We start from the raw sequence: 17,168 nt of genomic DNA on the forward strand, positions 1-17,168 counted from the left end.
GACGCCTTATGAACTGTGGTTTGGCAAGAAACCAAAGTTGTCGTTTCTTAAAGTTTGGGGCTGTGATGCTTATGTGAAAAAGTTTCAACCTGATAAGCTCGAACCCAAATCGGAGAAGTGTGTCTTCATAGAATACCCAAAGGAAACTATTGGGTACACCTTCTATCACAGATCCGAAAGCAAGATATTCATTGCTAAGATGGATCCTTTCTAGAGAAGGAGTTTCTCTCGAAAGAAGTGAGTGGGAGGAAAGTAGAGCTTGATAAGGTAATTGTACCTTCTCTCGAATTGGAAAGTAGTTCATCATAGAAATCAGTTCCAGTGATTCCAACACCAATTAGTGAGGAAGCTAATGATGATGATCATGAAACTTAAAATTAAGTTACTACAGAACCTCGTAGGTCTTCCAAAGTACAGTCCGCACCAGAGTGGTACGGTAATCCTATTCTGGAAGTCGTGTTACTACACCATGATGAACCTACAAACTATGAGGAAGCGATGATGATCCCAGATTCCGCGAAATGGCTTGAGGCCATGAAATCTGAGATAGGATCCATGTATGAAAACAAAGTGTGGACTTTGGTGGAGTTGCATGATGATCGGCAAGCCATATTGTATAAATGGATCTTCAAGAGGAAGAAAGACGCTGATAAGTAGTGTTACTATCTACAAAGCTCGACTTGTCGCAAAAAGTTTTTTGACAAGTTCAAGGTGTTGAATACGATGAGATTTTCTCACTCGTATCGATTCTTAAGTTTGTTCGAATCATGTTAGCAATTGCCACATTTTATTGAATCTGGCAAATGGATGTCAAAACTGCATTCCTTAATGTATTTATTAATGAAGAGTTGTATATGATGCAACCAGAAGGTTTTGTCAATCCTAAACATGTTAACAAAATGTACAAGCTCTAGTGATCCATCTATGGACTGGTGCAAGCATCTCGGAGTTGGAATATACGCTTTGATGAGTTGATCAAAGCATATGGTTTTATACAGACTTTTGGAGAAGCCTGTATTTACAAGAAAGTGAGTGGGAGCTCTGTAGCATTTTCTAAAACTATATGTAGATGACATATTGTTGATTGGAAATGATATAGAAATTCTGGATAGCATAAAAGGATACTTGAATAAGAGTTTTTCAAAGAAAGACCTTGGTGAAGCTGCTTACACATTGAGCATCAAGATCTATAGAGATAGATCAAGACGCTTGATGAGATTTTTCAATGAATACATACCTTGATAAAATATTGAAGTAGTTCAAAATAGAACAGTCAAAGAAGGAGTTCTTGCCTGTGTTGCAAGGTGTGAAGTTGAGTAAGACTCAAAACCCGACTATGGCAGAAAATAGAAAGAGAATGAAAAGTCATTCCCTATGCCTCAGTCATAGGTTCTATAAAGTATGCTATGCTGTGTACCAGACCTATTGTATACCTTGCTCTGAGTTTGGCAAGGGAGTACAATTTTGATCTAAGAGTAGATCACTGGACAGCGGTCAAGAATATCCTTAGTGAGGACTAAGGAAATATTTCTCGATTATGGAGGTGATAAAAGAGCCCGTCGTAAAGAGTTACATCGGTGCAAGCTTTTACACCAATCCAGATGACTCTAAGTCTCAATCTGGATACATATTGAAAGTGGGAGCAATTAGCTAGAGTAGCTCCGTGCAGAGCATTGTAGACATAGAATATTTGCAAAATACATACGGCTCTAAATGTGACAGACCCGTTGACTAAACTTCTCTCACGAGCAAAACATGATCATACCTTAGTACTCTTTGGGTGTTAATCACATAGCGATGTGAACTAGATTATTGACTCTAGTAAACCCTTCGGGTGTTGGTCACATGACGATGTGAACTATGGGTGTTAATCACATACAGATGTGAATATTGGTGTTAAATCACATGGTGATGTGAACTAGATTATTGACTCTAGTGCAAGTGGGAGACTGAAGGAAATATGCCCTAGAGGCAATAATAAAGTTATTATTTATTTCCTTATTTCATGATAAATGTTTATTATTCATGCTAGAATTGTATTAACCGGAAACTTAGTACATGTGTGAATACATAGACAAACATAGTGTCACTAGTATGCCTCTACTTGACTAGCTCGTTAATCAAAGATGGTTAAGTTTCCTAACCATAGACATGAGTTGTCATTTGATTAACGGGATCACATCATTAGAGAATGATGTGATTGACTTGACCCATTCCGTTAGCTTAGCACTTGATCATTTAGTATGTTGCCATTGCTTTCTTCATGACTTATACATGTTCCTGTGACTATGAGATTATGCAACTCCCGTTTGTCGGAGGAACACTTTGTGTGCTACCAAACGTCACAACATAACTGGGTGATTATAAAGGAGCTCTACAGGTGTCTTCGAAGGTACATGTTGAGTTGACGTATTTCGAGATTAGGATTTGTCACTCTGATTGTCGGAGAGGTATCTCTGGGCCCTCTCGGTAATGTACATCACTATAAGCCTTGCAAGCAATGTAGCTAATGAGTTAGTTACGGGATGATACATTACATAATGAGTAAAGAGACTTTCTGGTAACGAGATTGAACTAGGTATTGAGATAGCGACGATCGAATCTCGGGCAAGTAACATACCAGTGACAAAGGGAACAACGTATGTTGTTATGCGGTTTGACCGATAAAGATCTTCATAGAATATGTGGGAGCCAATATGAGCATCCAAGTTCCGCTATTGGTTATTGACCGGAGAAGAGTCTCGGCCATGTCTACATAGTTCTCGAACCCGTAGGGTCCGCACGCTTAAAGTTCGATGATGATTATATTATGAGTTTATGTGTTTTGATGTACCGAAGGTAGTTCGGAGTCCCGGATGTGATCACGGACATGACAAGGAGTCTCAAAATGGTCGAGACGTAAAGATCGATATATTGGATGACTATGTTCGGACACCGGAATAGTTTCGGGTGGTTTCGGACATATACCGGAGTACCGGGGGGTTACCGGAACCCCCCGGGGGGTTAATGGGCCTCATGGGCCCTAGGTGGAGAAGAGGAGGGGCGGCCAGGGCAGGCCGCGCGCCCCCTCCCCCTTTAGTCCGAATAGGACAAGGAGGGGGCGGCGCGCCCCCTTTCCTTCCTCTCCTCTCTTCCTTCCTTCCCCTCTCCTACTTGGACTAGGAAAGGAGGGAGTCCTACTCCCGGTGGGAGTAGGACTCCTCCCCGGCGCGCCCTCCCCTGGCCGGCCGCCCCCTCCCCCTTGGTCCTTTATATACGGGGGCAGGGGGCACCTCTAGACACAACAATTGATCCCTTGGATCTTTTAGCCGTGTGCGGTGCCCCCCTCCACCATAATCCACCTCGATAATATCGTAGTGGTGCTTAGGCAAAGCCCTGCGTTGGTAGAACATCATTATCGTCACCACGCTGTCGTGCTGACGGAACTCTCCCTCAAAGCTCGGCTGGATCGGAGTTCGAGGGACATCATCGAGCTGAACGTGTGCTGAACTCGGAGGTGCCGTGCGTTCGGTACTTGATCGGCCGGATCGTGAAGACGTACGACTACATCAACCGCGTTGTGCTAACGCTTCCGCTTTCGGTCTACAAGGGTACATGGACAACACTCTCCCCTCTTGTTGCTATGCATCACCATGATCTTGTGTGTGCGTAGGAAATTTTTTGAAATTACTACATTCCCCAACAATATGATTAATTGAACTTAATTTATCATGAACTTAGTCCTGATAGTTTTTGCATATCTATGTTGTAGATCAATGGCCCGTGCTACAGTTCCCTTGAATTTTAATGCGTTCATAACCGAAGCTAAGTTGAAAGATGATGGTAGCAACTACACGGACTGGGTCTGTAACTTGAGGATTATCCTCATTGATGCACAGAAGAATTATGTCCTTGATGCACCGCTAGGTGAAAGGCCTGCTGCAGGAGCAGATGCTGATATTATGAACGTCTGGCAAGCTTGATATAATGACTACTCGATAGTTCAGTGTGCCATGCTTTACGGCTTAGAATCGGGACTTCAAAGACATTTTGACGTCATGGACCATATGAGATGTTCTAGGAGTTGAAGTTAATAGTTCAAGCAAATGTCCGAGTTGAGAGATATGAAGTCTCCAACAAGTCCTATAGCTGCAAGATGGAGGAGAACAGTTCTATCAGTGAACACATACTCAGAATGTCTGGATATCATAATCACTTGACTCGGCTGAGAGTTAATCTTCCAGATGATTGTGTCATTGACAGAGTTCTCCAATCACTGCCACCAAGCTACAAAGGCTTCATGATGAACTATAATATGCAAGGGATGGAGAAGACTATTCCCGAGTTCTTCGCAATCCTCAAAGCTGCGGAGGTAGAAATCAAGAAGGAGCATCAAGTGTTGATGGTTAACAAGACCACTAGTTTCAAGAAAAAGGGTACAGGAAAGAAGGGGAACTTAAAGAAGAATGGAAAGCAAGTTGCCACTCCCAGGAAGAAGCCCAAAGCTGGACCCAATCTTGAAACTGAGTGCTTCTACTACAAATGGACTGGTCACTGGAAGCGGAACTGCCCCAAGTATTTGGCGGATAAGAAGGATGGCAAAGTGAACAAAGGTATATTTGATATACATGTTATTGATGTGTACCTTACTAATGCTCATAGTAGTGCCTGGGTATTTGATACCGGTTCGATTGCTTATATTTGTAACTCGAAACAGGGACTACAGATTAAACGAAGATTGGCTAAGGATGAGGTGACGAAGCACGTCGGGAATGGTTCCAAGGTCGATGTGATCGCCGTCGGCACGCTACCTCTACATGTATCTTCGGGATTAGTTTTAGACCTGAATAATTGTTATTTGGTGCCAGCGTTGAGCATGAACAATATATCTGGATCTTGTTAGTGCGAGACGATTATTCATTTAAATCAGAGAGTAATGGTTGTTCTATTTATATGAGTAATATCTTTTATGGTCATGCACCCTTGAAGAGTGGTCTATTTCTGTTGAATCTCGATTATGGTGATACACATATTCATAATATTGATGCCAAAAGATGCAAAGTTGATAATGATAGTGCAACATACTTGTGCCACTGCTGTTTAGGTCATATTGGTTTAAAACGCATGAATAAACTCCATGCAGATGGACGTTTGGAATCACTTGATTATGAATCAATTGATACTTGCGAACCATGCCTTATGGGCAAGATGACTAAAACTCCATTCTCCGGAACAATGGAGTGAGCCAATGACTTATTGGAAATAATACATACCAATGTATGCGGTCCAATGAGTGTTGAGGCTCGCGGCGGGTATCATTATTTTTTGATCTTCACAGATGATTTGAGCTGATATGGGTATATCTACTTAATGAAACACAGGTCTGAAACATTTGAAAAGTTCAAAGAATTTCAGAGTCAAGTGGAGAATCGCCGTAACAAGAAAATAAAGTTTCACGGAGGTGAATAATTGAGTTACGAGTTTGGCCTTCATTTAAAACAATGTGGAATAGTTTCACAACTCATGCCACCTAGAACACCACATCATAATGGTGTGTCCGAACGTCATAACCATACTTTATTAGATATGGTGCGATCTATGATGTCTCTTACCTATTTACCACTATCGTTGTGGGGTTATGCATTAGAGACAGCTGCATTCACGTTAAATAGGGCACCGTCAAAATCCGTTGAGACGACACCGTATGAACTGTGGTTTGGCAATAAACCTAAGCTGTCGTTTCTTAAAGTTTGGGGATGCAATGCTTAGTCAAAAGGCTTCAGCCTGATAAGCTCGAACCTAAATCAGGGAAGTGCGTCTTCATAGGATACCCTAAGGAAACAATTGGGTACACCTTCTACCATAGATCCGAAGGCAAGATCTTTGTTTCCAAGAATGGAACCTTTCTAGAGAAGGAGTTTCTCTCGAAAGAAGTGAGTGGGAGGAAAGTAGAAATTGATGAGGTAACTGTACCTTCTATCAATTTGGAAAGTAGCTCATCCAAGAAATCCGTTCCCGTGATGCCTACACCAACTAGAGAGGAAGCTAATGATAATGATCATGAAACTTCAGATCAACTTACTACTGAACCTTGTAGGTCAACCAGAGCACGATCCGCACCAGAGTGGTACGGTAATACTATTCTAGAAGCCATGTTACTTGACCATGACGAACCTACAAACTATGAAGAAGCTATGATGAGCCCAGATTCTGATAAATGGCTTGAGGCCATGAAATCTGAGATAGGATCCATGTATGAGAACAAAGTGTGGACTTTGGTGGATTTGCCCGATGATCGGTGACCCATAGAAAATAAATGGATCTTCAAGAACAAGATTACCGCTGATGGTAATGTTACTGTCTATAAAGCTCAACTTATCGCAAAAGGTTTTTGACAAGTTCAAGGAGTTCACTACAATGAGACTTTCTCACCCGTAGCGATGCTTAAGTCTGTCTGAATCATGTTAGCAATTGCCGCATTTTATGATTAGGAAATCTGGCAAATGGACGTCAAAACTTCATTACTTAATGGATTTCTTAAAGAAGAAATGTATATGATGCAACCAGAAGGTTTCGTTGATCCTAAAGGTGCTAACAAAGTGTGCAAGCTCCAACGATCCATTTATGGACTGGTGCAAGCATCTCGGAGTTGGAATATACGCTTTGATGAGGTGATCAAAGCATATGGTTTTATACAGACTTTCGGAGAAGCCTGTATTTACAAGAAAGTGAGTGGGAGCTCTGTAGCATTTCTAATATTATATGTGGATGACATATTATTGATTGGAAATGATATAGAATTTTTGGATAGTATAAAAGGATACTTGAATAAAAAAATTCAATGAATGACCTTGGTGAAGCTGCTTATATATTAGGCGTCAAGATCTATAGAGATAGATCAAGACGCTTAATAGGACTTTCACAAAGCACATACCTTGATAAAGTTATGAAGAAGTTCAAAATGGATCAGTCAAAGAAAGGGTTCTTGCCTGTGTTACAAGGTGTGAAATTGAGTCAGACTCAATGCCCGACCACTGCAGAAGATAGAGAGAAAATGAAAGTCATTCCCTATGCCTCAGCCATAGGTTTTATCATATATGCTATGTTGTGTACCAGACCTGATGTATGTATTGCTACAAGTTTAGCAGGGAGGTACCAAAGTAATCCAGGAGTGGATCACTGGACAGCGGTCAAGAACATCCTGAAGTACCTGAAAAGGACTAAGGATATGTTTCTCGTTTATGGAGGTGACAAAGAGCTCATCGTAAATGGTTACATCGATGCTAGCTTTGACACTAATCCAGATGACTCTAAGTCACAAACCAAATACATATTTATATTAAATGGTGGAGCTGTCAGTTGGTGCAGTTCCAAGCAGAGTGTCGTGGCGAGATCTACTTGTGAAGCGGAGTACATAGCTGCTTCGGAAGCAGCAAATGAAGGATTCTGGATGAATGACTTCATATCCGATCTAGGTGTAATACCTAGTGCATCGGGTCCAATGAAAATCTTTTGTGACAATACTAGAGCAATTGCCTTACCGAAGGAATCCAGATTTCACAAAAGACCAAACACATCAAGAGACGCTTCAACTCCATCTGTGATCTATTCAAGGAGGAAGACATAGAGATTTGCAAAATACACACGGATCTAAATGTAGTAGACCCATTGACTAAGCCTCTTCCACGAGAAAAACATGATCAACACCAGGACTCCATGGGTGTTAGAATCATTACAATGTAATCTAGATTATTGACTCTAGTGCAAGTGGGAGACTGAAGGAAATATGGCCTAGAGGCAATAATGAAGTTGTTATTTTATATTTCCTTATTTCATGATAAATGTTTTATTATTCATGCTAGAATTGTATCAACCGGAAACTTGATACATGTGTGATACATAGACAAAATACTACGTCCCTAGTAAGCCTCTACTAGATTAGCTCGTTAATCAAAGATGGTTAAGTTTCCTAACCATAGACATGTGTTGTCATTTGATGAACGGGGTCACATCATTAGTAGAATGATGTGATGGACAAGACCCATTCGTTAGCTTAGCGTTATGATCGTTTAGTTTTATTGCTATTGCTTTCTTCATGTCAAATACATATTCCTCCAACTATGAGATTATGCAACTCTCGGATACCAGAGGAATGCCTTGTGTGCTATCGAACGTCACAACGTAACTGGGTGATTATAAAGATGCTCTACAGGTATCACCGAAGGTGTTTGTTGGGTTGGCATAGATCGAGATTAGGATTTGTCACTCCGAGTATCAGAGAGGTATCTCTGGGCCCCCTCGGTAATGCACATCATAAGAAGCCTTGCAAGCAAAGTGATTAATGAGTTAGTTGCAGGATGACGCATTACGAAACGAGTAAAGACACTTGCCGGTAGCGAGATTGAACTAGGTATGAAGATACCGACGATCGAATCTCGGGCAAGTAACATACCGATGGCAAAGGGAATAACGTATGTTGTCATAACGTTTGACTGATAAAGATCTTCGTCGAATATGTGGGAGCCAATATGAGCATCCAGGCTCCTCTATTGGTTATTGACCGGAGAGGTATCTCGGTCATGTCTACATAGTTCTCGAACCCGTAGGTTCCGCACGCTTAACGTTCAATGACAATTTTATATTATATGAGTTAAGTGATTTGATGACCGAATGTTGTTCGGAGTCCCGGATGAGATCATGGACATGATGAGGAGTCTCGAAATGGTCGAGAGGTAAAGATTGATATATAGGACAATAGTATTCGGACACCAAAAGTGTTCCGGAGGGTACCGGGTACATATCGGGTCACTGGAAGGGGTTTCAGGCACCCCCGGTAAAGATATGAGCCTAATGGGCCAAGAGGGAAAACTCAGCAGCCAGCAGGGGCTGTTGCGCCCCCATATGGGTTGAACTAGAGGAGGAAGGAAAGAGGGGAAGAGAGAAGGAAGGGGAGGGATTTGGCCTCCCCCTTCCTTCCCTCCTCTCACCTCGTTCCTTCCCCTCCGTAAAATATGGTAAGGGGGGGGGGGAATTGGACTAGGGCCCCAAGTAGGATTCCTCCTTCTTTTGGGATTTATTGTGCTTTGCCCCCAACCAAACCTATTTTATTTTTTGTTGTTGTTGCCCGTGAACATTGAGCTTGAGGATTGGTGGTATGCTTTATAATATAAAGCGGGAGAAAACCCTATTACGTGATGAAGTAGGATTCCTCCAACTTGGGGTGCCCCAAGACTGTTCCCCTCCCCTCCCACCTATATATACGTGGGGAGGGGGAGCCTAGAATACACATCAACTATTATTAGCCGTGTGCGGCCCCCCATCCACAGTTTACGCCTTCGGTCATATTCTCGTAGTGCTTAGGCGAAGTCCTGTGCGGATCACTTCATCATCACCATCGCCACGCCGTCATGCTGACGGAACTCATCTACTTCCTCGACGCTCTGCTGGATCAAGAGTTTGAGGGACGTCATCGAGTTGAACGTGTGCAGAACTCGGAGGTGTCGTACGTTCGGTGCTTGATCGATCGGAACGAGAAGAAGTTTGACTATATCAACCGTGTTGTCAAACGCTTCCGCTTTCGGTCCATGAGGGTACGTAGACACACTCTCCCCCTCTCGTTGCTATGCATCTCCTAGATAGATGTTGCGTGCGCGCATGAATTTTTTTAAATTGCATGCTACGTACGCCAACACTAGTCTGTTACTAGTGGAAAAATGTAAGATTTTATTTTCAAAATTTACCGGACTATTATCTCTAAGCATAGAGTTGTGTGAAAATGTTCACTTTTTGTGCGCAATCTTTTTTTTTTTGAGTAACTTTTGTGTGCAAATGTAGCAGTGCTTTCAATGGTCGAAATGCTTGAAGAAAAAAGACGGCCCAGTAGAGCGAAGGTGCGCAGTGAGTGGGCTACCAGCAAAAGAAGAATTGCATTCATAAAAAAACAGAAGAATTACAGTTTCTCAAAAAAAAAAAACAGAAGAATTTACAAATCGAACCGTGGAGGCCTTCCGTTCGCCCGTCTTCTTCCCCTCTGATTTCGCCATGGACAGCACCGCCCCGAACTCTTCCTCCTCCGCCGCCGCAACCGCCGCCGCCGTAGCGGCTGCGGCCGCTTCCGGTAACGGCCTACAAGGGGGCGACCGTCCCGAGGACCCGTCGAAGCAGAACCTGGCGCAGGTCACGGCATCGATCCAGAGGACCCTGGGCCTGCTCCACCAGCTCAACCTCAACGTCTCCTCCTTCAGCTCCGCGTCCCAGCTCCCCCTCCTCCAGCGCCTGTGAGCTCCCTCGCCTCCCCGTACCCCCGCATCACACCTCCCCCGCGACCACGTTTTCCTCCCGCGGCTTTTCCGCGTGCGCGGATCCCTTAGGGTTTGGTCTTGTCTGGCGATGCAGGAACGCGCTGGTGGCGGAGCTCGACACGATGCAGAAGCTCGCCGAGGAGTGCAACATCCAGGTGCCCATGGAGGTCGTCAAGTGAGATCGATTAGTCTCGCCTCTTGCCCCGTTGCCCCTTTGCCGTTGTTGACCCTCTCGCCTGAACTGTGTCTTTCCGATTGGTGCTTGTGCTGTTAGTTTGATCGATGACGGGAAGAACCCCGATGAGTTCACAAGGGACGTGCTCAACAGCTGCATCGCCAAGAACCAGATCACCAAGGGCAAGACCGATGCTTTCAAGGTATGGATGGCTTAAACTGTTGTTCAAAATGTGCCAAAATTTCGCTATTAATCAAACATGCCCATAGATATATGCTCGATACAGTTTGTAGCATGGTACAGTACAATGGATCAAAACCAGTGATAAAGTTTGCCGGTCTATTTTTAGGGGAACTTTTGATGAAATCTTCAATTGGTACTGCTGTTCGTGTAGAAAAGAATGCTGAGCTTTTTATCACATTTCATATCTTTCCATATAGTGGCATCCTAACCCCAAATCAAGCAAATACATGTTGTCCTTCATTAATTTGGCCTTCATTTATGTGATTTAGTTACACCGCAGGAACTTTCAAGAAAAATGAAATCACTCCCTCTCCATCCACTTAAATTGGTTATGGTATACAGACTAGCCCATCAGTTGGTAACGATACTTTTCATTATCAAAGTTTTCCCTGTTGTTACTCCCTTTGACTGTAATCCCTAATTAAATTTAGGTGAAATGTGGTGCCAGTGTTTGTTGTACTGCTCATGTAGATTCCTGTCTCTGTATTATTTAGCTGGATAAGAATGGATAGATGGCAATTTTGTATCCAGTATCTCTGTATCTGTATAGCATTTATTGAAGCGATGGCCGTAAGGCCCACCTTTTTGTTTAGGGCTCGTTATGATCAATCAGTGTCCCAAATAGATGGGAATTCATTTTCGAAGCTTTTCCTGGTGTTACTCCCAATTGACTGTCGGGCCTAATTAAATTTAGGTGAAATGTGGGGCCTGTGTTTGTAGGTACTGCCCATGCAGATTCCTGTCTCTGTATTATCTAGCTGTATAAGAATGGATAGATGCGTTTTTGTATCCATTTTTGAATGGACATATAGCTGCCGGCCCTAATCTAATTGATTGGAATGACATAATAATATCATGAATCTGTTTGTTTCAGAGTCTGAGGAAGCATCTTCTAGAGGAGCTTGAAGAAGCTTTTCCTGAAGACATCGAAGCATACAGGCAGATACGTGCTACTTCTGCCGCTGTAAGTATAAATATGCCTGCGTTTGTAAGATAGCCATGTCTTTATTAAAAATGTTGTTGAACACAAATCTGCCAACGGGACAGGAACAATGTGAATCATAGTTGACTACATTAGTAAGGAGATTGAACAATGTGGTTTCATGTTTCTGTTGTCACAATGCTCAGTTCATCGTCTTTCAGCCTTCTGGAAGTGTTAGCTTAAGTTGGTGAGACTAAAACCATGATATATATGTGTTTGGTAACTTGGTTAGAATCTTCCACTTAAACACCGATCTTGGTTTTAAGAATTAATTTATCTGAGGACATCATTTGTTTTGTGTTAGTAATGCATTGTTTGTAAATCTTGACTAGCTATGGCTCTGTGCCACTATTTTTGACTTCAAGACTGGGCTGTCCATTGGACCTAAATGTTTATTTATTCTCTATCTGTATTTTACTGCATTAGTTTCTTAATAACTCACTTTTTGTCCAGGAATCAAAGCGGTTGGCTCAGTCGCAAAATGTTTTGCCTAATGGAGATTCCAGTGTGAAAGCTGAGCACTGACATAAGGACCCAAGACGCGAAGAGCAAGAAGCTCTCTAGCTCTCCTATGCTTACAGTGTGAGGAAGGCCCTGGGAACAAACAACTGATACTATATCCCCTTGTACGCACTGGCCTTTTATAGGAGGGATCAATAGTACATCTGTATATTATTGTCGCAATAATATATTCAACTTCCCATTTGTTGTAGTCAATGCTACTCAGCTAGATTTGCCGTGTTTTTGTCTATCTATGTAGCCATCATCAGCCAGAATTGGTAATTAGGGTACCTCTTTATAAATGGGTTATGGTGCTACTTGCAGTCGAGTAGTAAGTTAATCTGCTGATGAGCTCATCATCGTGTATTGGTTTCATAATAATCATTCCTCATCATGGGCCTACTGGCAAGTGCTGTGTAGTCTATTCAAATACTAATCCTGTGGGCTGTTGCCCCTAGAGTGACTCGAGAAGATTGGATAGGTTGCCTCTTGGAGATAGTTGGCTTTGTTTCGAATAGTTTAACTGAAAATGGCCGTCACTATGATAAGTTGTGTGGTGGTTGATTTCCTTTTGGAGGTCATCTAGGTGAAGTGATTAGAGAGGGAACTTCCATGTGTGCATGCCGGTTGCCAGTACTAAGAACAGAGAGCACATTTGTTAACGACAATCTTTGATGAGCCCTTGAGATGTGTACTTCACAGTGACAACCATGAAACGGGCAATTTGAGCAAAATTTCTGGACATCATATACCCCATTTCTTTTAACGGGGAAAGGCGCCCAAGGCGCAAAATTCATTCAACTCATAGATAGAAAGAAGAGGGATTACGGGGGAAGGCATGTTCCTGTGAGCTGAACCGAAACAGCTAAAGACAGGTTCTAAAGATCTAATTACAACCTCATGAGCTACACTGTAAGCAGATATGAAACATCTACGACTGAAGATTGTCGGTGGACCTGTAGTAATCCGCAAGAGTTGTTCGGATCGTCCAAGGAGTGGTATCGGCCACAACATTTCTAGCAGCCGCTGCCTTAGCAAAGAGAAAGGATGCCCGTAAGAAACGTTGGCTGGACGACCTGCAAGAGTTGTGCCACTTTGGCTGCAAGGAGAGAAGGGCTTGTGCTTCTGCCTTGAGAGGTGGTCGGAGCAGAGGCTTGAATCTATTTGAAACTTTGAATGCTCCTTTGATTCTGCATAAAATTGAGGTAAACTCCAATGCCCGTGGCTGTGCTTCCATTCGACAAGCTTGGTTTCTTTTTTTGAACATTTGAAAGAGGCGTGAGAGTAAATTTTAGCTCCTGCAATGAGGCATCACATTGTTGTTCCCTGCATTGTGAGATTGATTGTTTTTTTTTTGCGGGTGTGAGATTGATTGTTATCATTACAATCATCGAGAGAGATTTGCTGAGTGATGTTGAAGTCTGCCATGGCAGCGTGCCCGATTCGGAAAAAATTAGCAGCGTGCCCACAGTAGTGTTATGGTATGGCGCTGACTCATACTAGACAGTGCATGTGTATCGAGCCATGGAATAAATATCACCGCGTGTCGCGGGTGCCTCAAACCAGTCTCAAGCACCCGAGCGGGCGGACCGGTTACTGGCCAGTCATAAAAAACCAACCCATCTGGATGCCTCAAATCGGTCTCAAACGCTCGGGTTGTTCGGTGCTCCTCATATCGAGCTCAAATATAAGGCGGATATGGTGCGACCCAGGCAGCCTAGGTGCGTCCACCAGGTCGGCGCTGGCAGGCCTGGCCCACCAACGACCGCATCACTGTCCCACAAAAAACCCCAATTTGGCTCCTCGCTCGGAACCCTAACTCATTCACTCTCCGCTCCGTCCTCTCCTCTCCCCTCTATGATTCTAATCCAATCCGACGCAATGTCGTGCTCCGGCAGCCACTCCGACTCCGACCTCGACGTCGACGAGGAGCTGGCCCTCTGCATTGCCTTGGAGCGGGCCAAGGTGGACACCGGGTGCAGCTCCAGATCTGCAGCGTTGCCGCAGCTCCCGAGTCAGCGCAGCGCGGTAGCAGGAGCTGGCCCCTCCCGGCCCGCGCACAGCTTCGTCAGGGCAGCGCAGTCCACTCCGCCCCCGCGCCGTCCCCTTCCCCCGTCGATCGCTGCTCTGTGCGGGTAGCGGTGGGTGCTAGTGCCCACGTTGCCGGCCTACACACGCACTTCGGAATCGAGGCGCGCGCCGTCCGCCGTGAGAGGCGGCGGGCAAGGGGTCTGGACGCCGCTGCCGCGGTATGCCGACGGAGCCTGACGAGGACGAGAACTCCTCGCTTGGGTCTACCGCCGATCGTTCACGGCGGCGGAGACGGATGCTCGCCGCCTACGGTGGAAGAACGCAAAGGCGCTCCAACTTACCATAGAGCTGTCAGAGCGCGAGAGGAAGGAGGTAGCGGCCGAGGCGGCTCGGCTCGCCAAGTTGAAGCGACAGCAGGATAGGGCCGTCCGTCGGATGAAGGGGCTGATCGTCCTCTCCGACTTCGACTTCGACGATGGAGACGACCACAGCGCCACCTCTGACGATGACGACCAAGATCCTCCACCAGCCACGGACGCCTACAGCTGCGCTGGTGACCGGTGGGGAAAAGCTCGGCGAGGAAGTGGTGAAGACGCTCCTCCGTCTATGTTTATTAGCGTTTTTTAGTTGTTGAACTTAAGAAGTTGTCTGACGATGAACTCCGATAATCTTTTGGATGATGTATAGTTCGTTTATGAGCATTTGGTTGTCCGTTTGATGCAGATTTCGTTTTGTGTTGTCTGATCATGTAGGGCGTGTTTGGTTGCCCGCATGCAGCCCAACCAGGCCCGCGCGGGATGTGCGCGGCCTGTTTGGTTGCCTGGGCTGCATGCGGTTTGTGGCCCGCACAGACCTTAAAGCAGTCGCAGCCTGGCCCGACGAAAACTGTCGAATCGGCAGTTTCTCGCGAGCCTAGCTCGGCGCGGCCACACGTGCGAGGGGACGTCTCATAACTCGCCCCCACTCTCCTGTCACCGCCCAGTCGCACTGTTCCCACCCCTCCCTCTCTCCCTCACCGCCCCTCCCTCTCTCCCTCACCGCCCCTCCCTCTTCTCTCTTCCGATGGCTCCGCCTCGCCCACCACCGCGCCGCCCTTTGACCCCCGTTGACCAGCGCATCGCCAGCATCCAGGAGCGCTGGCTGGCCGGGCTCCAGAACTCGGGTCGGGACCTGGTGAGGGAGTCGTGGATTAGGGGGTGTCCGGATGGCCGGACTATGACCTTTGGCCGGACTACCGGACTATGAAGATACAAGATTGAAGACTTCGTCCCGTGTCCGGATAGGACTTTCCTTGGCTTGGAAGGCAAGCTTGGCAATATGATATGTAGATCTCCTCCCATTGTAACCGACTCTGTGTAACCCTAGCCCTCTCCGGTGTCTATATAAACCGGAGAGTTTTAGTCCATAGGACGAACAACAATCATACCATAGGCTAGCTTCTAGGGTTTAGCGTCTCTGATCTCGTGGTAGATCAACTCTTGTACTACCCATATCATCAATATTAATCAAGCAGGAGTAGGGTTTTACCTCCATCGAGAGGGCCCGAACCTGGGTAAAAACATCGTGTCCCTTGTCTCCTATTACCATCCGCCTAGACGCACAGTTCGGGACCCCCTACCCGAGATCCGTCGGTTTTGACACCGACATTGGTGCTTTCATTGAGAATTCGTCTGTGTCGTCACCTTTAGGCCCGATGGCTTCTTCGATCATCAACCACGACGCGGTCCAGGGTGAGACTTTTCTCCCCGGACAGATCTTCGTGTTCGTCGGCTTCGCACTGCGGGCCAATTCGCTTGGCCATCTGGAGCAGATTGAGAGCTACGCTCCTGGCCATCAGGTCAGATTTGGAAGTTTGAACTACATGGCCGACATCCGTGGGGACTTAATCTTCGATGGATTCGAGCCACGACCGAGCGCGCCGCACTGTCACGATGGGCATGATCTAGCTCTGCCGCCGGACAGCGCCCAGAGCGACGCTCAGGTGCCTGCTCCGACCCTTAGCTCGGAGCCGACCGCGCCAGTCGGGGACGGACGGTTGGATGCCGCCCCGGGAGCTGCAATTTCTACGGCGATCGAGCCGAACACCAGCTTAGTCCTTTGTGAGGCCTGTGACTCCAAGGTGCCGGACTCCTTTCCGGACTCCGAATCTTCCGCACCCCTTCCGATCGAACCCAATTGGTCTCCGATCATGGAGTTCACCGCCGCGGACGTCTTTCAGCACCCGCCCTTTGGCGACATCCTGAATTCACTAAAGTCCCTCTCTTTGTCAGGAGAGCCCTGGTCGGACTATGGTCAGCAAGGTTGGGATGCGGACGACGAAGAAATTCGAAACCCACCCACCACCCACTTTGTAGCCACTGTCGACGTTTTAACCGACATGCTCGACTTCGACTCCGAAGACATCGACGGTATGGACGCCGATGAAGGAGACGACCAAGAACCAACACCTATAGGGCACTGGAAAGCCACCTCGTCATATGACATATACATGGTGGACACCCCAAAAGCAGAGAATGGCGATGAAAAAATGGAGGATGACCCCTCCAAGAAACAACCTAAGCGCCAGCGTCAGCGGCGCCGCTCTAAATCCCGCCAAAGCAAAAACGGCGAGTCCGGCACTGGAGATAACAACACCCCGAACAGTCCCCTCCAGTAGGATTCAACGCAGGAGGACGGAGAAGCCAGCCCTCATGAGAGAGCGGCATACAGGAAGGTCGACGACGATTATATGCCTCCCTCCGAAGACGAGGCAAGCCTCGACAACGACGAATTTGTCATGCCAGAGGATCCCATCGAACAAGAGCATTTCAAACGTAGGCTTATGGCCACGGCAAGCAACCTCAAGAAAAAACAGCAGCAGCTTAGAGCTGACCAAGATTTGCTGGCCGACAGATGGACTGAAGTCCTGGCGGCCGAAGAGTACAAACTCGAACGCCCCTCCAAGAGCTACCCAAAG

The 17,168-nt window shown here is 45.9% G+C and overlaps 1 protein-coding gene across 1 annotated transcript; it reads left to right on the plus strand.

Annotated features, from left to right (window-relative positions):
• Positions 1-9,953: 9,953 nt before the first annotated feature.
• On the plus strand, positions 9,954-12,575 carry LOC123112793 (mediator of RNA polymerase II transcription subunit 10b). Its single transcript, XM_044533888.1, has 5 exons — positions 9,954-10,256; positions 10,375-10,455; positions 10,555-10,657; positions 11,573-11,662; positions 12,134-12,575. The coding sequence occupies exons 1-5, from the start codon at positions 10,021-10,023 to the stop codon at positions 12,203-12,205; spliced, it is 582 nt and encodes a 193-aa protein (XP_044389823.1). The 5' UTR covers positions 9,954-10,020; the 3' UTR covers positions 12,206-12,575.
• Positions 12,576-17,168: the final 4,593 nt, after the last annotated feature.

Source organism: Triticum aestivum, chromosome 5B (genome assembly GCF_018294505.1).
Source record: "Triticum aestivum cultivar Chinese Spring chromosome 5B, IWGSC CS RefSeq v2.1, whole genome shotgun sequence".
Lineage (NCBI taxonomy): Eukaryota > Viridiplantae > Streptophyta > Magnoliopsida > Poales > Poaceae > Triticum > Triticum aestivum.

Bases quoted from the DNA above. Each gene is read 5' to 3' on its own strand.
- LOC123112793 (XM_044533888.1), top strand. From the start codon at position 10,021: ATGGACAGCACCGCCCCGAACTCTTCCTCCTCCGCCGCCGCAACCGCC. The intron at 10,257-10,374 runs GTGAGCTCCCTC...CTGGCGATGCAG, and splicing joins CTCCCCCTCCTCCAGCGCCT to GAACGCGCTGGTGGCGGAGC. The intron at 10,456-10,554 runs GTGAGATCGATT...TTGTGCTGTTAG, and splicing joins GTGCCCATGGAGGTCGTCAA to TTTGATCGATGACGGGAAGA.